Source organism: Diabrotica undecimpunctata, chromosome 8 (assembly GCF_040954645.1).
Source record: "Diabrotica undecimpunctata isolate CICGRU chromosome 8, icDiaUnde3, whole genome shotgun sequence".
Taxonomy (NCBI): domain Eukaryota; kingdom Metazoa; phylum Arthropoda; class Insecta; order Coleoptera; family Chrysomelidae; genus Diabrotica; species Diabrotica undecimpunctata.
This window is the reverse complement of record NC_092810.1, coordinates 89692519-89718970: the sequence shown is the minus strand read 5'-3', so window position 1 is coordinate 89718970 and position 26452 is coordinate 89692519. Positions and strand designations below refer to the sequence as shown.

Genomic DNA, 26452 nt, shown 5'->3' with positions numbered 1-26452 from the left:
ATAACATGATAATTTAAGGTTAAAACACATTTATTTTGTATTTTCCAAAAAACTAGCCATGTGTGTCGTGAAATGATGACAATATTTTAATGAAAGTAAATAGTAGTGCAATTAATGTATACGTGGACGGTAATGTTAATAAAAATGCAAAGTATGTAAACATTTTGGCCTCACATAGATCAAATATGCCAAATATTTAATCAAAGTTTATGAAAATAAAGTGCATGCAAGTTCACATACTGCCCAAAATAAGCAAAGGCTTATAAAAATACCTTGTCAGGTAAGGTGATCCGAATGGTTCCGATATATAACTTTAATCCTCATTCCTTGAGCCCTTGTCAGGGCGTGGTGACACTCTAAATATTGTTAGGTTTCTATCTTCATCTGCGATCCTTTGCCATTCGGACGGCTTCATGTAGGGATTTTCCCACCACAGTCCATCGTGTTGAAGAACTTCCTCTTGATCTTCAGCCTTCTAACTTTCCTCCTACTGCCTTTAATAGCCTGTCTTTTATATAAAGCTCTTCCAGAATTGACTGGTTGGTTCTAAGTTCTGTACAGGACACGTGTAGAATTCTTCTATAGACCCACATTTTGAAGGCTTCGATCTCATTTCTATCGATTTTGTTGTTGTTTCAACTGCGTATTAGCAAGGGCATTATCCAACCTACGCTTATTTTACCTTGTTATAGTTCAGTCTTTCCATATTTTAATTAATTTAGCTGTTGTGGTTCAGGCCATTGCTAGTCTATGAGAACTATGTGGTCTAAGAGGACTCTTAATTTCTGAGTAGCTATTCCGAATTATTCGCTTATCCGGATTAGCCGTTTAGTAATGTCATTTAATTTAACTTAAACAACAATTTTCAAATTATGATACCAAAAAAAAGAGAGTGATGGGTAACCGGTCCAGCAGTAATGGTAAGCTCTTGTTGGTTTTGCTACTCACACAACACTCATGTCTCAGTTCCCTGCAGATTGACTCAAAGCTTGTGTGAGACTGTTTAAATGTCCTTACTCGAGTTGAAAATCGAAATAGGTACCAGGTTTACACTAGGGTAGGTACCAGGACATATGGGCTACCAGAGCAACGAGAAGACTGATAAATGGGCCTGAGAAGGGCATATACAAAAGTAGTTGACCCAAACCTCTTTGGAATTTCAAACACACAGAAAAGTGCAGTCATTGACACATCTCTCGAAGAATGAAGAAATTCACTAGGACAGACACAGGCGAAGTTTATCAAGGGATATTCGCCAACTTTTATTAAGTAGATCTACTAAATCACAGCTAAAACGTTATCAAGATAATAATAATACGGATAACTGGATATTGTAGGTCCAAAAAGCATTTTGAGTTTTATGGGCTTGGCAGAAGTGTTTTTTTGTCGGTTATGTCGTAAAAGGATGAAAATACCTCATTGTTCGTTTATGTCACTGTGAACACTTTGTAAGACTACGGTATCTAGATCTCGGAGAGGAAAAACTAGAAGCATCAAGCTATATAATAACGGGAAGCACAGTAAATCTGCAAACGTCGCAGTATGTTAGGCCGTTACCGCCCTATTTCTTCTTACATTTTAAAAAGATCTCTAAAATTATTTTCAAATAAAATTGTTTATATCTACTTTAACACATACAGGATAAAAATTATCTCGTAAAAATTTTGAAATGACAAGTGGTAGTGTGTGACATACCATTTTAAAGCAATTTTAATCACGTAACTTAACAGATATCGGTAGATGCATAACCTTCAGAGGTTATGATGATCACCGATCAAATATTGGTTGTTCAGTATTGGACTGGATAAGAGGCGTTATGTAAGTTCTTGAGGAGGAACATTAGAAATTAAAAGAACTTAATGATGTGAGATGTCTAGGTGTTAAATTATAAAGTGTAAAATTTAAGAACAAATACAATTAAGAACTACACAACACATGAACAAAATCTTGAACTGAAATTATAATTTAAAATTAAAAAGCTTCCTATTAGGTAGACTTCATCTTGGAGTCTTTAAAAGGTTAAAATTTAATATATAAAATAAAAATAACAGAAATCATAAAAATATTTATTTTCCTACAATTTAACTACACCGAATATAATCGGAACAAAAATAAATTAAGCCATTTACATTAAAGTATTTTATAATTTGTAGCCTAATCTTTAAAAGTATTTATGGCCAGTTTCACAAAGCTTCTTCACTTGCAACTAAAGTAATAGATCATTAATTATTTTAGTTTAAAAAATTATTAGTCAACTAACGACACATATTTGCTATCTGCGCTTCTTAATTAATTTTATTTTTATGCTTGTCCGTTATTTAATTGTGGAACTTTGTAGAACCGACCAATATGTTCAAATTGAACTAAAAACCAAGCTTTTTGTGACTAGCTGGTACAGAATCATCCCACTGAGCTTGGAAGAAGTTTCCAGCGATGGGTTTACCCAACTTATATTTCTTAGCAAAGTTTTCGGTGTTGAATTTTCCGCGATTTCCGTCGGTAGGGCCGTGTTTGGGCTCGTCAAATTTCAGTTTTTCTGGTTGTTTGTATAATAGAAACACGTATCTGTGGAGTCCCGAGCCTTTGGGTGGTGCTGATCCAACATAGTCGCTTATGGTTTCGCCTTGTGATATTTTGGATCCAGGGATGTTGACTACCTAAAAGTGGAAATTTATATAAAACAATTCCTCATTAATATTTGAAAGTAGTGAACCTCTATGGAAACTTGACGGGATAAAACAATAATACGAGTAAGTAGTATAAAAGTGAAAGATGCGAAAAACCATAAAGCAATTTTGGTACTTACTAGCCAATGATTCCATTCTCTCGATTTTGGATTACTTCTGCTGGGTGCATCTGGATCAGTAAGAATTAATGTATAAAAAGAATTATCTTCTCCTTCGTACGTTAATTGGGGTTGTTCAAGTACTTGAGTCGGTGTAAGTTCATTTCCGAGCTCAACTTTCTTATCTGCCTTGTAAGTGACTTGTAATAATTTATCTGGAACAGCTGATACGACATCAGGTGATACTTTATTGCTTTTAAATGCCTAAAACAAATATTATATTAATTTGAAGACTAGACATATTGGCAAACATATGATTCATAAGTGGAAAATCCTAAAATTATGTGGGGAAATAAATAAAAAGAAATATAAATAAATGAATCTACATATGTTTTGTAGATTTAGAAGCGGTCTTCAATTGTGTACAGCTGTCGGACATATGTTTTGTAGACTTAGAAGCGATCTTCAATTGTGTACAGCTGTCAGATGCAATATGCAATAGACTTACTGTACACAGACAAATACCATTGGATATCATAAAATTAATAGAAAGCATAATATTCTAGAAAAAAAAAATTCAAATAAAATTAGAGACAGAAACAACAGAACCCGTTGAAATAGTATTGGACATAAAGACTAATTAAATATATTCATATTCATTGTACGAAATCTAGTGTAACGTTAAATTTTTACTCCGTTATATTTTTACTCTAAAGTAAACGTTGAATTTTTACTCTAGAGTAAAATTTGAACGTTGAATGTTTACTCTGTGTGTTAAAGTTCTCTTTATCTTATCTTAAACAATTGAAATCTAATGAGCATTATGGTGTTCTTAAATGTGATTGTCTTGAATTTAATTAATGTTTTGTACACTAACTGTACTACTTAAATACGGCATTGCAGGACTAGAATGGTTTAAAGAAAGCAAGCATTATAAAACAGCTCCTTCTACATCTCCTATTATGAATTAAAATAGCTTCTTCTTAGGGTGCCTGTCCGTTCCGAACGTTGATCATTCTGGCTATGATGACTTTGTTGGTGGCTATACGGAATAGCTGTGTTGAGGTCTTTCTATACCATGCTCTCAGTTTAGCAAGCCAGGATATTCTTCTTCGTCCTGGAGCCCTTTTTCCTTTAATTTCACTTTGCAAAATGCATTGAAGTAGCTCATATCTGCCTTGATTTCTCATTATATGTCCAAATTATTGCACTTTATGGCCCTTCATGACGTTGACCAAATCCGCGGTTGTGTTCATCATCCGCGGCACTTCTTCATTGGTGACTTTGTCTGTCCATGGTATCTTCCGGATCCTTCTGTATAACCATAGCTCAAAAGCCTGAAGTTTTGATAGAGTTTCCGCCTCCAATGTCCACGTTTCTACTCCCTACAGAAGCACTGAGTACACGTAGCATTTAAGGAGCCTTATTTTTGTTTCTAAGGTGAGCTCATGGGTCTTGAACACAGAGCTCATAGTCAAGAATGCACTTTTCGCCTTTCCGATGCGACATTTAATGTCCAGTTAATGATTTGCTCCAGTTGTATTTTCCTTGCTGATGATCATTAGCTTGGTTTTGCTGGTGTTTATATCCAGTCCATATGTTCTAAAATAGCAAACAACATTAAAATGTTTATTTGTTAACCCTTGAGTAATCGAGTACATGCAAATTACATGAACAGTCGGGTGGGGTCTGTGAGACCCAGTTTTTATTTTGTACAATAAAAAGATTAAAATAAAACTAACTATTTGATATATGTGCAATCTTTTTTTATTTCATTTTTAATACATGATAAACCCAATGATAAAATAAACAACATCTTTAAAAAAGTTAACAAAAATGTACTTCTCTTACATTTAATAAACAAAATTGTAATCCTAGTTTCAATTTTCATTACAGTCTTCGCAAATCGGTTTAACATGCGCTAAGCATAGCCATTTTTAGCATTTGACACAAAAATTATATACATATTTGGACTCGGAGGCGCTGGATCTGCATGTACTCCGCTTAATTTTTGGGCGATATTTCTGATATCCTTTTGTAAATGATATTTCTCATATCCTTTTGTAAATGATGGTCTCTTGCTCTGGTTAGCATGTTCTCTCTTGTCAAGGCTAAGCCAATTGATTCTAGAAATAATCTTCTTTCCGAAATTAGGTCGTTTTCATTTGCATTACATTTATGTATGACGTGAGAGTTTATGCCTGCAATGTTGAGTAAATTATAAAAAATGACCATTGGCCATCTTTGGGTGTTTCTGCCTACGTTATAAGCCGCACATTTCTGATTGACTGAGTCAATGCCCGATTTTGTAATGTTATAAAAAGTAATAATATTGGGCTTATGGGCATCTCCAGAATCTTCATGAATCGGGTCATTATAGTTCAAAGATGATAACAGCGTTACGACTTTTTTTCATTGGGATATACGACACCAAAGTAATTAATTTGGAAAATTCAAACATAGATGAGTACTGTGGTCTGCTGGGATTCCGAAAATTGCCTTTGGATTCTCCCTTTTATTTTTTCGAATTGTTCCAACAATTTTAATTTTGTGCTGCTCCATCATGCGTTTTATAATTTCGTAAAACCAATTATTCATAGTTATATTTATAGACAGTCCAAACACAGGCTTACATATTCTTTCCACTAAATCGGTGGTTTTAGTACTAACGCGATATGGCCCTGTAAGCTAATCTCCAACGTATACTTTCATATTTACAGTGTTAAAACATTTGGCGTCCACTAGGAAAACACTTTTATGCCATATTTTGTAATCGAATGCCATAGTCTGTGGACTAGTACGCATTTCGATGCGCATCGCCCCGCCTCGAATTTTCCCATTGCCTCTTGACCTGGAAATCCCTATTTATCGCTCGAACAGCACATATAAATATTGGCGATTTTCAGGTCAACCAGGTCACACTCTTACAGGCCGATATCTCTCCTGAACTCATTGGCGAAAGTCTTCGAGAGGATCCTAAAAGAAAGACTCGTAGACTTCGCCACAGAACACAACATCATCCCACCTTACCAATTCGGCTTTAGAGAAGGGTACTCTACAAAAACGGCATTGACTGAAATCGTCACACACCTCACACAAAGTCTGAACGACGGCAAATTGTCACTAGGCATCTTCCTCGATGTTCAAAAAGCCTTCGACCAAGTCTGGCATGTGGGACTGGTCAAGAAACTTGTGAGCATCGGGCTACCTACTCCATTCGTCAGACTCATCCATTCATACGTCTCTCAACGGCCGATTACAGTCAAGGAGCGTGATCGATACTCTACATCCTTCACTCCCACTGCGGGAGTCCCTCAGGGTTCCGTGTTGGCACCAATACTTTACACAATATACAACAGCGACTTTCCCAATCCCAGACATACACATACTACTACCTTACTATACGCAGACGATACGGCACTTCTTACTACCACACCACACATCGACACCGTACTCAGGTTCGCTCGAGATCATCTGCTCCTTGTTGAACAATGGTGCCAGAGATGGAGAGTGACACCTAACCCTAACAAAACACAGATGATCCTTTTCAGACACCCATACCGCAGCCAATACATTACACCAATCATAACCGAAAGGCACAATTTGAGTCTATGGGGAGAACGACTCCGACTCCGAAACCAGGTCGACTACCTCGGCGTGGTGTTTACTCAAACACTTAGCTGGAGGGACGACACTGAAAAAACCTGTGGTAAGGTTAGGAGCCGACTCGGACTTCTCAACGCTCTTACTGGCAGATTCGGCCGCACTCAACCACGTACACTTATCCATACTTACAAAACATTCATCAGACCGGTCATCGAGTACAGATCTTGCATCTGTGCTGTGATGCCAAAGCACCTCAACAATAGACTAATCTCACTGGAAAGGAGAATCTTACGCAAACTCAACAGAAAACGATGCGACTATCCCTCGGCACTCATTCATCGCCTGTCGAACATCCAGCCCATTAATGAGAGGCTTACTTCTCTGAGCAGGAGTTATACAATTCGCACCATCCGGGGCCAAAACCTCAGAGCCCAAAGCATTCTAAAAACTACCTGCTCGTCCCTCGGCAATGTATTCAGACCACGACCTAAACCCAAACTCCCATTCCTACCCACTATTCTGCTGGAACTCACCAGCAACGAGCTCCCGGACGAATACATTGACATACAGGAGGCAACTCCCCTCTATTACCGCCGTATATTATAATACCGAAAGTTCCTTCCGAACTGACACCGACACGGGGGGGGGGATCGGTTTTCTGTGGTTTTCCGATCCCATTGCACAACGATACCCCGTCGTTTGCGAGGTTACCAGTCCACAGCTGCCCTCACGCGCCGCGATATTCACTCAAAACTATAAATTGATTTTTTAAATTAATAAACATATAAATTTCACATATTTACTAATTCTGTTTTAGATCAAAAAATATTCTGAAAGGAACCGTTCACTTCTAACCCTTTCGCCCCCGATTGTCCAGGACTAGCAAAGCAGCACAACCACCAACAACACCGCAACACCAGTGGACACCTCAAAATCCCAGTGCCACACCCACCAAAAAAGAAAACACGTCCTGAAGAGGCACAAGCCTAAAGCAGGACATCAGACACACCCAACACAGAAGTTAAACACTCACTCACAAAACCAACGCTACAATGAATCGGTCAACCAGGTCAGTCCCTCACGGGCTCTCCGAGAGCTTAGTACTCTTGGGGCGCTGCTTAATACTGTTCCAATTATACTCTGTGGCTGAGATATTATTCAACTACAATCTGATGTTTTATTTCGACCTATATTTTTGTCATGTAAGAAATATCTTGTCTTTTTCAAGACAAGCCTTCAGAAGACCACGACTTGATGCTTTATTTCGACTTATTGTACCTTTGTCATGTAAGAAATATCTTATCTTTTTCAAGACAAGCCATCAGAAGATAAATATTTACAAGTCCATACCCAGTAAATGGACTTGGGTAGAGGAGCTCTCGACTGCGATATTCGAAGCCCTCTACAGAGCACCCGGAGATAACAGAAGGTGGTTAGACCCTTATTTGTTCCCCCGAGGTGACAATTTGGCTGGCTTATTTGGGATGTACATGCGGAATCCGCAACGTCCACGGAATGCAAAAAGCACCTCGTCTAATGTTAAGTAAGATCCAGGAACGTAATTAAGTTTGCATTTTTGATTAAATTGGTTAAAAACGTTTCTCATCTCCTATGTTTCTAGGTGTTTCATCAGTAGCCCAAAATTCTTTGCAATTTCGGCGGCTTGCTTTGAAAACACTAGCTAGGTATAATAGATCAATTAACGCATTTATTTTCACAGTATCTGTAGGTATGGCTTCATTCGGATCTACATAATCGTTTCTTAGTTTAGAAATAAATATGTTTGTATTGTGTACAATGGTTTCGAGAATATTATCATCAATAAAATATTTGTAACACTCTAACGGATCAACTACTTGACGAGCATTTCCTTTTGAACCTGGTAAGTATGAAATTAAATTAGAACTTCTTGTCGGAACATTTTTTGGAGGCGCAGGTTTTCTCCAGGATACCCCATCTTTTGCATAATAAAAGAGCCGCTGGTTTTCCGTATTTGTTTCAAAATATTTTGAAGTTGCAGGTTCCTCCCTCAATCCTTCCTTCAATTCTGTTTCCAATTCTTCCTCCCATTCTTCTTCTTTATCTGTGTTGTGGTTACTTTTTTCACACCTGTCTGATTCTGGCTCGCTTTCCAAATCAATATTTTCTTCTTCTACTTCATCATAGAGCTGTTGTAATCTTTGAATTTCTTTCAGATAAGGATCCATCACTGAAATCTGAAAAACAAGAGAAAAAATTTAAGGCTGGAACATTACTATATTTATATATAACCATAGGAATTAGAATACTTACTTTATGTAGGTTATTCTTTGCCAAAAATTAGGAAAATTAATTTACTTGTCGAACTCACAAAAGTTACTCGAATAGTCGGGCAGAGTCAGAGTCTGACAGACCAAAAGTGCAAATAACTAGCGAACTATTCAAACCCCGTTGTTCACTGTTGTTCGACATGTGGACGGAACAGTACTGACGAATGCAACGCACTCCAGCATAAAATAAGCAGTGAGGCATTAGAAATAAATTGTCGCTAGTGAACTGTTTTTATAAATTGAATTTATTAACTTTATTTATTATAAAATGTTTTACACTTTACAACACTTTACGAGTTTATTTACGTACATTTATTTATTTAATCGACATAGAAATACTTAAATATTAATTTATTTACACTTATATAATTTATTTAAGACATTTACACCGGTTACAATTTAAATAGCCGCGAGAACAATTTATTAATCGACACTTGTTTCAGACTGTCCTTTTAAATCTCAAATCGTCCGTTTTTATACCTGATTTGTTCATCTAGAAGTTTCTGCCCGCTTCTTTGACCTTCGGTCGGAACGCCAACGAATTTATTCGACTCTTATCTGGAAAGTTCCAGAAAGTGTTTACAGCTTAAGTTATGAGTCACATTTATCGTAACACTAGTCTCGCAGGCCATAAACGACTACTCTACTACTACTACATTAAATTATTTTGAGTCTCAGTAATAAGAAAGATAAGCGAAGGTGCTGTAAAGCTCCAAAAAATTATTCCCTAATTGTTCCACTATTGGTCGTTTCTACAAATCAGGAGAGAAACTAAATAAGCACCTAAATATCTATCTTTCAATGTGGTACTTACTCTGCGTCATGAGAGTACAATTTAACAGAGCACAGAGAGTAAAAATTTAACGTTAAAATTAAACGATACACCAATAGAAGTTAAGAAAAGAGCAAAACGAGTTTCGTGAACTAATTAAAGACCTAAGACCATAAAACAAAAAAGTAATGGTTGAAAATTTAATACTAAAGAACATATCATTAAAGTGGAGGAAGGAGTAGAACATGTGTAGAGAAAACAATATAGTACCTAATACGGGGATTCAAAATTGATGCAAACAAATAGGAAAACCTATTGAATGTCTTTTAAATAAAGACAGAGAAATCCAAAGATGAATCTAATTGTACGTTTTGCTTAAAGCCGTTGCTGTTTTGCTACTTACAAAACAGTATGTTTAATTTATCAACCTAATTATTTATAATATATACTACTCTCCAAAATTAACGCACCACCTAAAATGAACCATGATTTTAAAACTATATTTCTTCTGAACCCTTAATTAAATTTCCATGATTTATTTTTCACATTGTAGGTATATTTCTAGTTAATGACTATATTAATGTTTTTTAAGAAATGTCAACGTTTTACTTATATACAGGGTGTAAAAATAAAGTTGCGTTTTTTCATCTAATTTTGCAACACCCGGTGGAATGTATTAGAAACAAACGCTACATGTTATTAATATTTTATGATCGCTTCATTCTTTCTTCACATTTTGGTAAAAAAATTATTACGATACGTTTATTATCAAAAAAGAAAAGTATGTTCAAAGCATTGCGTGATTTTTTACTCTCTAAAATTAACGCCCGACCTCAACTCTACCATAATTATTAAGCTATTTTTCTTGTGTATCCTTTTGCTCATTGCAGACCTATTTCTAAGTAATTACCGTATTATTGTTTTCTGTGAAGTGTCAACATTTCACCTAGATATAGGGTGTAAAAATAAATTTGATTTTTCATCTTATTTTGCAACACCCTGTGGAATTTACTTAAAGCAAATGCTACATCTTAATCTTAATACTTTAAAAAAGTTTCATTTTTACGTAAATTAACAGTAACATTTTCGTAAAAAAATCATCGATATCTTTATTATCAAAAAAGAAAAGTACGTTCAAAGCGTAACGTGACTTTATTGAATTGTAAAAATTCAACATTCAATTTCAAGAAATCTGAGCCAAGATGAATGTATTTAGGCAATTACTTTAGCTGATCAAGCTACATAAGCTGTAGGTTTAAGTTATCATGAAATAGGCTTGAGGTTAGGGGTATTTTATACTACAATATCACGAGTCATTCAACGTTTTCGAGAAACAAACGACTATATCGGGCTCTTATAGCGCTCTTATAGCACGAAGCCTTAGCAGGCTTCGTGCTATAAGACAACGTTTTCTCACAATGAGACATTCACAAATACAAGTGACAAATGTTCATAATATTCAAATGAGTAGAAACACTATATAAAGGCGTCTCGCTGAACAAGATCTGCAAATAAGGATACCAGTCAGAGCTTTAAACGTAAATCATTGTAGAAGTAGATTACAATTTGCCAGAGAGCACCTTGACTGAAATGTTGATGACTGGAAGTACGTGTTGTTCTCTGCTGAACCGTGGTATTGCTTATATAGCTCAGTGTGAGAGTTAATCGACGGCCAAGAGAACGCTACGCACAGTGTAATATACGACCTATTACTTTATTCAATGGTGGATCTGTAATGGTTTGGGGAAGAATATCTCTTACAGCGCAAACGGACCTTGTTGCTTTACGAAGAGATTTCTTAACAGGTGAAAGGTATATTAGATATTTTGTCTAACCACGTAGTTTAATTTGCTCCTTACATAGAAAATAATTTTCTTTTACTGAGAATTTGTGTCTCATGTCTCTCTTGACGACATAAAAGTTATGGTGAGAGAATTTTGGGATGCAATTGATCAAGACCAAATATGCTGCTTGATTTTAAGTATGCCTCGCCGCTGTGAAGAAGTAATTAGATGTAGAGGTGGAAATACTCGTTATTAAGTGTTTTTGGAAAATGGCAATTGTTAAAGAATATTTAGGTTATATTTTCTTAGGCATTATTTGTATTAAATGTCAATAAAGTTTATGTAAGTAATGTTTTCTTTGCTTTAAATGTTGATAAAAACTTGTTACATTTAAAGTTCTGTATAATCTTTGATAAAAGAGATATCGAGATATTTTTTTCACGAAAATCTTAAGAAAGAACAAATTTATCTCAAAATAATAATAAGATGTAGCGTTTATTTCTAATAAATTCCACAGAGTGTTGCAAAAAACGATGAAAAAACACAACTTTATTTTTACACCCCGTATACGGGTAAAACGTTGATATTTTTCAGAAAACATTAATACATTGATTTACTAGGAAGAGGCCTATAATATGGAAAAAACATCATTAAAATCTAATCATTCGTTTAGAAGAAAAATAGCTTCAAACTTTTGGTACATTTAAGGTGGTGCGTTAATTTTGGGCATTAGTGTATTTATATATAACTATTTTTAGTTTAATTGTATATTTCCGGGCGTTTTATATAATGTGCTCTGATACCCCCGACTATACTATATGGCTATGAGGAGTGATCGGAAAATTCTTCATTAACTGCTGAAGTCTAATATGTTTGACCCCATGTCTTAAATCAATCAGTACGTAACCTATCTGATTTTGGGTTTGTTGATCTGAATATAGTCACGTAGTCTTATTTATATGCTATGCTTATATTAGAAGTAGTGCTGTTTGTCGTTATGTTCCAAGATGCTGCGAAATTTAAAAGTCTGATTCCATTGTCATTATATTCTTGGTAAATACTATAAGACTCTGTGCAGTGCATAAGCACGTATTTCCATATTTCTCATATCTTTATCTATGTTATCTAGTAATCTTGTTCTCTTCTTCTTTGACCAATAGGTCTATCAAGGAGCGTTTTTCTAGCTGGGTCGGTTTGCTCCATCCGCATTACATGGCCTACCCACCTCAGACATCCTATCTTAATGTGTTTTACGATATCTGGTTCCTGGTATATTCTATAGAGTTCGAAGTTGTATCGTCTTTTCCAGACACCATTTTTATTTACCGCTCCGAATTTTGTGATTTTGTTATTTATACAAAAATAACAAAATTTGTAATTTACTAATGTTTGTATTTTGAGAACGATTTCCGAGTGGAAATTGAAACGTCAATAAACTTACTTTAACCTTTAATTGTAGCTTCTTCCTATTTAAATAGTAATTACTGTAACATGAAGAGGTGTTTACATTTGATATTCCACATCACGGAAGATCCTGAAACACTCGCATATAGACAATCGAAGGACAACATCATAAGTAAAAGGCTTATCAGAAAAATTAAAAAGGATCGATACAACTAAATCTAAAACCAACAAAACTGGCCACTAAGTATTAGAATAAATGGATATGAATCTTATAACAAAAACAGAGACTTTTACAGATCTTAGATATGCAAACATGCTGAGATTAATAAACACAGTCCAACAAAAAGATCATTCTTTATAAAAGAAAAAGATAATATAAGATATATATATATATATATATATATATATATATATATATATAATAAGTTATAAAATTATAAAAAAGAAGAAAGACGGAGTAGGGGGTGCTAAGAATCCCCGGGTTAAACTAGGCTACCATAGACAACCTATGCATATTGCTTCATATAATGTGAGAACAATGTCATCAGAGTCTAAATTGTTAGAAATGGAGGAAGAGCTAAAATCAATAAAGTGGGACGTAATGGGTCTCAGCGAAGTCAGAAGAAGAGGAGAAGAACAATATACTCTTAAATCTGGCCATTTATTCCATTTCAAGGGAGAAGACAATTCATCAAATGGTGGGGTTGGATTTATCGTACACAAACGACATGTACCAAACATATTAAAAATATAAAGTGTAAGCTCGAGAGTTATCACTCTAATCTTAAAGTTGAATTCGAGATATAAATTAAAATTGATACAAGTGTATTCACCAACGACAAGCCACAGAGATGAAGAGATTGAAATGTTCTTTGAAGATATTAGAACAGCCCTGAAAAGTACTAAGACGTTTTATACTCTGATAACAGGAGATTTTAATGCTAAGCTAGGAAATAAAGAAGACCAAAGTGAAACCGCACTAGGAAACTACGGCTATGGAGAAAGAAATGAAAGAGGGACCATGCTTGTAGATTTTTTACACCAAGAAAATCTGTTTTCTATGAACTCATTCTTTCAAAAAAAGCCCCAACAAAAGTGGACGTGGAAAAGTCCAGACGGTTTCACAAAGAACGAAATAGATTTTATCATTGCTAATAAAAAAGAAATTGTACAAGATGTATCTGTTTTAAACAGATTTACAATTGGAAGCGATCACAGATTGATTCGAGCAAAAATTATGTTCAATTTAAAGAATGAACGAACAAAAATGATAAAATCAGACAATCGTAAATGGACCCCGCCCGAAAATATAGACCACTTTCGTGACATCATTGACCATAACTTTCAACAAATCAACGACGAAACACAGGTCGAAGTTTTAAACGAAAGTATCGTAAAAGCCCTTAAAGAAGCGGAGAAGTTGTGCTGTCCTAAAATGAAGAAAAAACATGAGAAAATAAATCTCAACACTAAAAATCTGATCGAAGAAAGAAGGAGGCTAAAGGACAGGTATAACACAAACTACGCAGAATTTAGTCAACTCAGTAAAACAATAAACAAAGAAATCCAAAAAGACATACGGCAACATAACATGAGAGAGGTGACAAGGGTGATAGAGAAAAATAGAAGTCTGAAAGTTCTAAGACACAACATGTCCACAGGAAAAAAGAACATACATAAGTTAAGAAATAAACAAGACGACATTGTGACTGATAAGGAAGAAATAGTGAAAACAGTGGAAGACTTCTACAGGCAACTCTATGAAACAAGTGAATCTGATGAAAAACCAAAGATAGAGAATCAAGGCTCAGAATTAATGCCGAACATAACTGTTGACGAAATTAAAAATGCACTTCGGGTGATGAAGAACCATAAATCCCCAGATGAAGACAGGATAATGACCGAAAGCCTAAAACTAGGAGGAAATAAGCTCTTACTGACACTTGCTAAACTGTTCAATAAATGTCTGTGCGAAGCGATAACACCGACGCAGTGGAACAACGCGGAAATCATCTTACTTCATAAGAAGGGAGATATCAGCGACCTTAGAAACTACCGCCCCATTAGCTTGTTGTCACAAGTATATAAGCTATTTACAAGAGTTATTACCAACAGCCTAGGAAGTAAGTTGGATTTCTATCAGCCAAGAGAGCAAGCAGGTTTTAGAGCAGGATATGGCACGAATGATCATTTACAAGTAATTAAGAACTTAATAGAAAAGAGTGTTGAATATAACAAGCCATTAGTCATGATATTTGTTGACTACGAAAAAGCTTTCGACACAATAAGTCATCAAAAGATGTTAAAAGCCTTAACAGAGTGCCGTATAGATCATCGCTATATAAACATGATAAAATACATCTATCAAAATGGGACAGCAAGTGTGAAACTGGCAGATAAAAAGACCAACGTATTTAAAATAAAACGGGGAGTGCGACAGGGAGACACAATTTCGCCAAAATTGTTTACAACATTATTAGCATTTTTGCTGACAGAATCGATGATGCAGTATCGCAACTGGAGAAACTATACCTAGCCTCCCTACAAGTAGGATTAAAAATCAACCACACAAAAACAAAAATCATGACAAATCTTGTGTTAAGCGAAAAAATTTCAGTAAATGGCATGCATATTGAAGAAACCACCTCATATAAGTACTTAGGACATGAGATACGCATAGGAAGAGATAATCAAACGTGCGAACTAAGCCGCCGCATAGGACTCACTTGGGTGGCATTCGGCAAGCTAAGCTATGTTCTTAAATCAGAACTGCCTGTGTCTTAAAAGAAAAGTCTTTAATCAGTGCGTGTTGCCAGTACTTACATATGGTGCAGAGACATTAACACTAACCAAGAAAGTAAGAAATAAAATTTATGTTACCCAAAGAGCCATGGAACGATCGATGTTAGGCATTTCTCGTAGGGATCGGATCACGAACAAGGAAATAAGACGGAGAACAGGAGTGACAGATGCAATAAAAAGAATTATGACCCTTAAGTGGAACTGGGCGGGGCACATAGCTAGAATGTCGGATAACAGATGGACACAGCGAATAATACAGTGGAGACCGAGACAAGAAGCACATCGAAGTAGAGGTCGTCCACCAACAAGATGGTCTGATGACATAAAACGGATCGACAAAAATTGGATGCAAACAGCACAAAACAGAAATACATGGAAAATACTGAGGGAGACCTATATCCAGCAGTGGATAGATCCGGGTTAAATGATGAAGATATAAAAAAGGAAAACCAAGGAATCATCCCTCATTAGTAAAATGTAGCAAGATCTGGTTACCAATAGGTACTGAAAGAAGGAGTTACCAGTACGAATATACCAATACTAACAAGTTCACAGCAGGTCAGAGGCATATTATATCTGTCTGCCGCCTTAACTCCAGCCAAATGGTTAAGGGTTCTTACACCCGTACCATAAACAAATCTTTTAATGTGTTTTTTGTGGAGTCCAACTTTATGTCTTTTGTCAAAGAAATTGTTATAACTTAACTTTTATAAAGAAAAATTGTGGATTTTCTACGAAATGGGATCTTTCTTAAGTAGTGGTGCTTTTTAAAACTTAACCAAAGTTCTGAGGATGCCGACATTTCCTAGCGCTCAGCTAGGAAATAAATTTTTAGAAACTGCAAAAATACTTTGGTTTTCCATTCTTTCATTTGTCATAAGTGTGTACAATAACCTATCAGTCTTTTTATAAATTAATTAAAGTTCTAAAACAACGTTAAGGTTAAAGTACATTACATTATGTTAAATTGGTAAGAAAATGAGCACTCATATTTCATAATTGAAAAACTTCTGTAGAAAACACTCATATAGAAGAATATGTTTTAAATATTTATATATTAATCTTAATTTTACAATAAAATTATCTTACCTTACTGACTTCTGCCATAATATAGAATATATAAAAAAAATATACGCGCATAGAGGTATTAATCTAATATTTTTTAACGACAGAGAACCTTAGAAATTTTATTTTAAATTTTTGACAGCATAATTTTTAAATTTGTTAAATTCCTTGAATTTTTTATAAACGTCAAATAAATAAATGCTTCGTCTAATAAACAACGTTCTTTTCAATCATGAGTAGAGCATTCAAAAAAAAAAAAATACGGAGGGGAGTCAGCTGTCAAAAATAAATAATTTAGGTTGATGCTTTGAAAATGAAACTTGACGGAACAATTAACAGCAGTAATGAGCAAAGTTCTAAAACACGATAAAATACCGGAAGAATCGAGAACGATCGAACTAATCCTACTTTTGAATATATTTTAATAGAATTTTTAATAATAAAAATAGTCAGAAAGCTGCAGAGGTGTTAGTTTAAATATTACCCTTTAACTTACAACTACAATTCTACAAACGAATAAATCAAAGCATAGCAGATAAACAACGAGGATTTCATACTGGAAAACGTACAAGCAGTATTCGTCATAGCAAATTATCGAGCGTTTCTATGTCTGATCGTCTTGTCTTAAAAAAAGACATTCGACAGAGTAAGACTCAAAGATGTACTACATCTTTTATATCTTAATACAAAAAATCCCTTGGATATCATAAAAACTATTTAAAACAACCCAAAACAACAAGATGGAAGTAAGAAAGATGAACAACTTACGGAAAGTACATTAAGCCCTATGCTCTTTAATGTAATTATCGATGAAGTCATTAAAAGCGTCAACAAATTAATAAGATACAGAATGAGAAACAAAGCAGTTAAAATAATCTATTATGCAGGCGACGAATATTGATAGCTCCAGATAAAGATAGTCTACAAAGACTAATTAACGGGTTCAACACAAGAGCAAAAGATTAATACAAGTAGAATTAAAATACCTTGTGATTACTCCCTATTGATGGGCCTGACGTGGGATTCTACTACTGTGCGTGATGATAATATATATATATATATATATATATATATATATATATATATATATATATATATATATATATATATATATATATATATATATATATATGTAAATACTTTTTTCTTTTTGGGTACTATCGATCTAGACCATAAGATAGATTTCAACAATGTAAAAATATTAGCCAGAGAGAAAAATAAATTTAAGAGAACTTTCTTAGAGATGGTACATATCAGCAAGAGTGATAATAACAATCTTAATAAGAGATCTGAGATCCAGAATCTTAGCAAAATTTACAATTTTATATTGACTTTTGACTGAGCTATTTTGCATCTCAGAGTTTTCTTTGTTCTTTTCTTTTGTTAAAAATTTCAGTATTAATTGAATACTTGCGATCAAACTTCAGTTACTAATTTAGTTTTGTTTTGTTTAAGTTATTATTTTTTCTAAACCTATTTACTAAATACTATTTTCTTTCGATTGCTTATGTCATAAATAACATTTTTAACTTCCCGCTTATTTTTAAGTTGGTAATACAGTTGGTAGTACTCAAAATTCATAAACAGTATTTTGTGAGACGTTAATTTCAAAGTTGTTTTTTGTATTTTCTCCTAACTATTTAAACAATAATTGTCCACCCACGTTCTCTTGTGACTGAAATCAAGCCTGCAGCGACGACTGTTTTAACATGTCGTCCTTCATTTTGTTTTTAACTTTTAACGTATTTAGTAATTTTAAAGTGTTTTTTTAACAGTAATTTTTAAAGTGTAATTGCAACTTCAGTATATCATGTTATTTAACGTTGTTGTTTCTGCCACGAATCTTACATTCGGGTAAGTTTTTTATAGTTTTTATAGCCTTTTTTTGGCACCATTCAAACTGTTACAACATAGTAATTTTCTTTGTAGACCTTGATAAAGGTGGCAAAAAACCACCGAAAGCTTGGATTCAGAATAAATAGTACGCCTTATTTTTTATTGACTACCACACCCAAAAAGAAAAAAGTATTTACATATATTTTTTCCAAACTAGTCAAAAAACTTTGGACTACTTTTTCTTATATATATATATATATATATATATATATATATATATATATATATATATATATATATATATATATATATATATATATAATGTAACGAAACATTTGTAAATATATAACACATATTAGTAAAAAGAAAAGAGGATATAAAACTGGTATAACTGGATGTGAATGTATAACAAGCCGAATGTATAAGTGTGCGTTATAAAATAAATGCACTACTTTAAATGCGAGCGTTCGCCGTCAGTGCTATGCTCTAGGAGAGGAGACGGTGCGATGGTCTCCGTTATGAACGCACCCTAACGAGGCGCCGACGCCGACCCTCGATCAGACCATAGGATGGTATATTATCATCGCCACGTAAAATAAATGCAGGATTTTAAATGCGAGCATTCACTGTCAGTACTATGCTCTAGGCGAGGATACCATGCCATGGTCTCCGTAATGAACGCACCCTAACTGGCTTATTTGAGTCCAAGACTATCTGGGTTCTCACCCGAGGTGTGTTTAGAAGATTTCTGCATATACATATATAAGACGAGATGTATGTATTTACAGAAGTATTATACAATGCAAAAAATTTGATAAGAGCGGATAAAAAATGTGTGCCAAAGATATTAAATATTACAGTAGTATCAAAATATAGAGTTCATTTTTGATTATTCTGCTTATATAACCCCAAACAACTGCATATAGATAACATAAAATATTAGACGCATTGCCGAACTGCTTGAAACCAGTTCCAATGCCACGAGGTCACATAAAACAAATAAATTATCACTTAATACAAAATCTGCGTGAGCGATTGTTCATCAAGAATAAAGAAATAATAAGACTCATAATTCATTACAAACATGCTATAGACGCTGATAAGCAATAAAATTATTTATACAATAGAATCGGCACATTTTTTAGTCTCGTGTTCGTTATTTTATTTTTATTTTGTTCCGTTAATAAAACAGATAATGAAATAAATTTCGTGTACAAGGGAGGACTTCATCACAAGTATTTACATATATTTTTTCCAAACTAGTCAAAAAATTTTGGACTACTTTATATATATATATATATATATATATATATATATATATATATATATATATATATATATTTATTTACCATTAATATGATGTTCCCATTATTACAATCTAGTCTATAAGACCAAAAAGCAATTCAATTCTAGCCTAACTTGACTAAAGAATCTATTAATACCAAGTTACACTCTTTAGCGTTCTTAGTTTTATTATCTGAGTTTAGTACACCACACTTTAACTTATACATTTTTCATCGCACCCTTTCGCACTTTAGTTTAACACTCACAATCAGATCAAGTGGTTTTGTTCATTCAAGTCGTCTAATCACGTTAGTATTGTGTAAAAGTTGACGAACCTCTGGATTTACGTGCTAATGAAGCCTTTTTTCATGGCCCCTAGCTTATTTTTTTACCTCACGGTCAGGGGTTCTACATTTAAATCCTTAAAAAAGTTATCGTTACGAACATACCAGGGGGCATCGACTATTCCTCGAAGTACTTTGTTCTGGACTCTTTATATGATACTTACATTGCTTGCACTGCTACATTCCCAAAATTGGATAGCTTAAGTCCACACCGGTTTGTGGACTTGTTGATAGATCAGTTGAACTTATTATATACTGATAAGGTCGAATATCGATCAGTGGCGGCTGGTGTGGTAAAATTTTGGCTAGGCCAAGCAAGCAAAGTACATATAGCTACGTGTAATCAGTGGCGGATCCAGAGGGAGGGGTCATGGGGTCATGACCATCCCCCTCCCGTTAAACATATTTAAAAACCCACTTATCCTATTGGTGGTAATATTAAAAGTGACCTTGCATCAGAGAAAAGTAATCACCCTCATGATCCATGGCCTCCCCAAAAAAATTTCTGTAGCCGCCAGTGTGTGTAATACATTTTTTTTTGTGTGAGACTTGCAATTGTGTTGTTTGTTTCTAAGGTTTGTTTAAAAATATGTTACAATTATATATTATGTTACATATATTTTTATCATAATTTAAAATGAAATTTATATTACAATTCGATAATTACGTTACAAGTGACAACGATGGTGGCCGTAGGCCCGATCGTCTGGTGCCTAAACAGCAAGCATAAACACGACAATATAAATCGTTGTCCGGCAAGCTGCTCAACTTCAAACGCTTTTTGTACGGGGATCTTATGTGAGCTGGGTCGGCCACTTCCGATCGGGCCTATTAATGATATTTAAAACGCCTGAATGCGATTCGATGCTTTCTGTGGTAATATAATAACATCGTTGTTTTAACGGACGCTAATATATTGAGTGATTTAGTACATTTAAAAGTTATTTACATGCATTAACATAATTTTTGAATATATGTTTTTCAATTTTAAAGCTCTTAAAATTATTGGGTAGGCCCGGCCTATCCTGCCTACCCCCAAAAGCCGCCACTGATATCGATGCAATAACCAATAACATATACAGTGTATTTTGGGAACGATTAGCGAAGTGGAAATTGAAACGCCAATAAACTTATTTTAAACTTTAATTGTGACTTATCCCCATTAAAATAGTAATTATGTTTTTTATGATTTATTTAGTATACATGATATGTCCTTGCTATAAACATTATTCACGACAATTTTCCCGATAAAATAGATGTTTAAGATGCTCTACGTTCAGTTTCAAGCATTTTTCGTAGCGTTCTCGAAGGTTCTCAATCATGTCTGTGAACGAAGGCTGCTGTATGGTACGAAAAAAATCTTGAATTTTAGTCCGCAATTTCGGAATGTCAGACGGTGGATCGGTACGAAAAACAGCCTACTTCAGCATTTCCCATATCTACGCATCAGATGGCGTTAGATCTAGTGAGTGCGATGGGTATGGAAAATAACTGCCAGGTGAAATAGGACGATCCCAAAACCTATTAATTAAGTGGTAGGTTTCTGGCACGACAAAATCGCTGAAGATCATGTAGAAATCGCGTCTCTGTAGCGCTCTTAGTAAACAGTAAACGACATTCATCATTTGATTCAATGAAATACGAGCCCCATATACCATGTGCGGATACAGGATACCAAATGGTAACACGGTCACTGTGAAGGGGGTGCTTGACAATTATGTCGGGAAGTTCGAATCCAAGAAACCGTGTTGTCTGTTTGTTAATGGATCCGTTTAAATGTATGGCTTTTATTGGAAAACCAAATATTCGATAAGAAAGAAGCGTTCTCATAATCCATAGGTAACACACGTGCGCAGTATTCGACTCTTACACGCTTATTAGCTGCACTCAGACGCTGTCCGGTCTATATTTTGCCTGTAAAACCCACCAATATTCTTAAACATTTGACTGAGCGATCGATCACTGATACTTAATTTTAATGATGTTCTTCTGACGTTTCGTTTCGGCGATTGCAGCATTTGATTAATATCACGCTCTTTATTCGTATTGATTGTGACTGGACTGGGTGACTGACCTTACGTTGTCAAGACACAATTCCCGTACTACTTCTTAACAACATAACGCTGTAACTCGAAGGCTGTTTCATAAACTTAAGCCTAAATGCAGCCAAGCTTAAAATTAGTTGCCAACTGATTTTAAGCTTCGACCGTTGTCGCCACCTTTTCCATAATATAACCGAAAATAGTACTCCACGATAAAAACTTTTTCTGCAACACTGAAAACCATCCTAAAGCACCTAATATTAACACGACATTCACATACATTGTAAACATACATTGGAAACCACTAAATACCTCGGCGCATGACATATACAAATTTCACGCATACGCATTCCAGTACTCCACTAGTAGTGAAGTGAATAGTGATAAGTGTAGTAGTGTCTGGGGGCTTGGGAGACTGAGACCTCGGAAGCCCTGAAGAAGACATCAGAGAGGATGTCGAAAGCTCGGCGCAATGGAAATCAACGCGTTTCAACCCGGAAGACTGGTGAGTTTAATATTAATTTTTATAATAGTACTAATCTTAGCTCTAGGTTTAATATATATATATATATATATATATATATATATATATATATATTTGACTACTATTCCATCGCTAATCGCTAAGAATTATTGCTAACAACCAATGGAGATATAATACTACAAACACAAAAAAAGAAAGTGAAATATATAGAGGGAATTAAATGGACTGAAATCTTTAAATAAAAGTCTCTATATGACTGAAGCACATACAGAAGACAATAAAATTTAAAAAATTGCGAGTAGAAGGTGAAATATTATCTAAACACGCAAATAACTTTTTCACTATTTAAAAAATGCAATTCATCTACATTTATTACAAATTAGCCAATCATACTGTGACATTCAAAACCATTGCCAGAAATATTTTGATAAGAGATACAAAAACCTACATATCATCTTTGCCTGCAATTATTCACTATAATTCATGAACCCAATTAAGAAGAACCAGCAATTGATTAGATTTGTGCGTATTCAAATTCTGTAAAAACATAGCATAGAGGTACACTGTTATCTTCACATGTTACAAGTATGTATACGATTTTGATAAAAAATATTTCTTTTTCACTGTAGTATTACAAATATTGTTTTTCTATCTGAACCTATCGTTGTTTTGTTTTGTATGGAATTTTTACAGGTTATAAGGTATCATTTAAAACATATTTTTACTTTCATGGTATCTTTAGAAAAAATTCCGTATTTTTGATTTCAGAGAAGGTGAAGGACTATGGGAAATACAATGTAATACCCTAAAAGTGTTTTAATATGCCCTCTTATTTTCTCAAATTAACTGTTGAAAATGTTTTCTTTGTACCAGGCACCAGGTACCTGTAAAAATGTCCGGTATTTTTGAATAACTGTAAGTATTATACTGCATTTGACAAAACACTATAAACTTTATGTAGTATTGATTAAATTACTATCAAGTGGCCATTCCTTTAGGCGTACCTATTTATAGACGTCGGTAGGCCGAATCAACTGCATTCTAAAAGGTGAACAATGGCGTAATTATGCTTTTTGTAGAATTATCAGGTACCTGACGGTTACCTCTGAGCTACTAACGGAGTGGATAATTATGTAAACAATGCGCTCGGATCGAATAGGTATAAAAATAAGGATCTGGACTAGATTTTCGGCCTGAATGAGGCTTATACAGTTATTAAAAGCCGAATTGAAGACAGTTGGGAGTTCGGGAGTTAAAGACGCTAAAGGTCATTAAACAATAAAATTCCACCAAGTTACATAAATGTCGTATGGGGACTTGTAAGATAATATGACGAGTTCAATAAAGATTGGACAAAAAGTGACAAAAATGATAAAGGTGGCCAAATGACTTTGCTAAGATTGCTACATTGCACCCACGATCTTTAAGATTTATTTGGACGTGAGATTTTGGATATTTTCAAAAGAAAATGTGAACCTATGGAAATTCCAATTGGAAATTATAAACTGTACAGCTTGCATTTTATATAATATGGCCACTACTTATAGAAGATCAAGATGATATCCACTACATTTTACGAGAAATAGATATAGAAGAATATACCAAGTTGGGTTTATGAATTTTTTTTTTGAGGAATGGAGACCAGGTATACGTTTAGTGCTTGATTTATTGCTGAATTAGATTTTATGATTCGAGTGCCCTGCCACTCGCCTTTCACCTAAAACCATTCCCGATGCGAGCTTAGCCTACGGTACGTGTTCTCAGCGAGTGTAACTTGGTATACTCCTATTACTTATAACCTACAACCGCAGCCTACATACAACCTTAGTTAGTTAGTGTAGAAAATGCTTGCGTGTGAGTACCTACATAAAAACATGCACATCATCATCATCATCAATTAGCCTATATTTGTCCACTGCTGAACGTAGGCCTCCCGTAAAATTTTCCACCTATTTCTATCTTGAGCTTCTTGCATCCAGTTTGTGGTGATGCGCTTGATATCATCCGTCCATCTAGTCGCTGGTCGTCCTCTGCTTCGATATGCCTCTTGCCTTGATTGCCATTCCAGAATCTTTCTGGTTCATCTATCATCCGTTAATCTGGCAATATGTCCGGCCCAAGCCCATTTAGCCATGGCTATTTTTTCAACTGCATCTGTGACTCCTGTTCTTCTTCTTATTTCTAGGTTTGGTACTTTGTCTCTGATGGTAATACCTAATATTGATCTTTCCACGCGCGCGCGCTATGGAAAACATGCACACACTGATTATAAATATAATATAAACAAAAGGATAAAATAAGTAAAAGTATATAATTCAAAATATATAAAAAATAAGATTGTAGAAAAACTTCCGTCTAAACATCTTAAGCATTTTACCTATAAAGAAGTTAAAACACCAGCTATCCTATCAGCGGTAAAACATTGAGAATCATAAGCGTATATTCAAGACCAGTAAATATAAATAGATAAATGTATCAGTAAATTTATCAATTTATCAATGAATCCATCGAACACAGAGTATGTAGTGGTGGGAGATGAAGGAAGGTATCTAGAACCAAGAGGGAAGAGGCACACAAAAAGGTAATTCAACAATACATCAACTGAATAGTATACTCTGGAATAACCACATCACTCTGAACACAAAAGTTAGTATATACAAATGTATGATAGAACGTATTGCTACATAGGGTTCACAGTTTTAGATAATAAATAAAAAAAACGTATCTCAAGTAAAAACAGTGAAAATTATTCGTTGAGGTAGATGTTACCAACTCAATAGAAAATATAGAATAAGGAATTTTGAAATCAGAGAACGTATGCATATGTATATTAGCAATCATTCTGGTCACACAAGTTCACTGTCTTGGGATGTCTAGCCATGAGATTCTTCGTTTACCCGGTCCCCTGTTTCTTTTATTAATTTACCTGGCGTGGCTCTTGCTAGCAAGCGATGGAATAGTAGTCAAAGAAGAGCAACAAACTATAAAAACTCTTACTCAAAATTTACATCATACCCAAGAACTGATTAAAAGTAGCTATAACAACGATCAGAAATGGGAGAATATAAAACAAGCAATAATTAAAACAGCAAATCAAAACTTAAAACCAAAAAAAAGAAAACATAAAGAATGGATGACAGAAGAGATACTACTATTAATGAATGAAAGAAAATCATTCAAAACAAAAAATCCAATTAAATGTAATGAAACTGATCGATTAATTAAAAAGAAAATGAATGAATGAGATTGTTACATGAGCAGTGTCAAAAACTGGAAGAAGTTGAGAAAAAATATGACTTTTTAACATGCATACAAAAATTAGAGAACTAACAGGAATAAGCAAAACACTTCAAACTAAGCAACTTAGATACGAAAGTGGTGTATTTATAACATATATAGATCAGAAAATACAAAAATGGACGCAATATATAGCACAGCTTTTTGAATACAAAGAGAGAAAAGCAACACCAAAAGAAGTTAAAGATGATACACGGCCTGACATTATACAAGAAGAAATCGAATATGCAATGAAACAAGCTAAAAGTGGTAAATCTCCTGGGCCTTCTTTTGAAGGTTTGATGTCTTGAAATTGTTTTTAAAAGTATATTATATATATATATATATATATATATATATATATATATATATATATATATATATATATATATTTAGGGATTCTACAGTATTCACTGCCTTCCCTCGCTCAACCGTTTCCATCTCTCTCTGTTGTTCCATTCTCCATCGTTTACGCCTCTCTTACTCATGGCGTCGTCTACTTCGTTCCTCCAGGATTTTCGGGGTCGTCCTCTTTTCCTCCTTCCTATGGAGCTCCATTCGGTTATTCTTTTTATCCATCTGCTGTCGCTAGTTATACCACTTTAGTCTTTTTTGTTCTACATATGTTAGTATGTCTGTTTCTATTGATGTTCTTTGCT

At 34.5% G+C, this 26452-nt stretch overlaps 1 protein-coding gene across 2 annotated transcripts in view; it reads right to left on the bottom strand.

The window, feature by feature from the left end:
- Window positions 1-2052: 2052 nt before the first annotated feature.
- The window catches only part of LOC140447756 (protein D2-like), a 53476-nt gene continuing 29076 nt past the window's right edge, over window positions 2053-26452 (bottom strand). The window contains exons 1-3 of one of the 2 annotated variants that reach the window (XM_072540594.1): window positions 16552-16701; window positions 2807-3049; window positions 2053-2657 (exon numbers count right to left, since the gene is read on the bottom strand). In XM_072540594.1, the coding sequence (XP_072396695.1) occupies window positions 2364-2657; window positions 2807-3049; window positions 16552-16602 (588 nt within the window). In that variant the 5' untranslated portion in view covers window positions 16603-16701 and the 3' untranslated portion in view covers window positions 2053-2363. Of the gene's footprint in view, window positions 2658-2806; window positions 3050-16551; window positions 16702-26452 lie in introns of those variants that run through there. The other variant, XM_072540593.1, reaches the window with a different exon arrangement.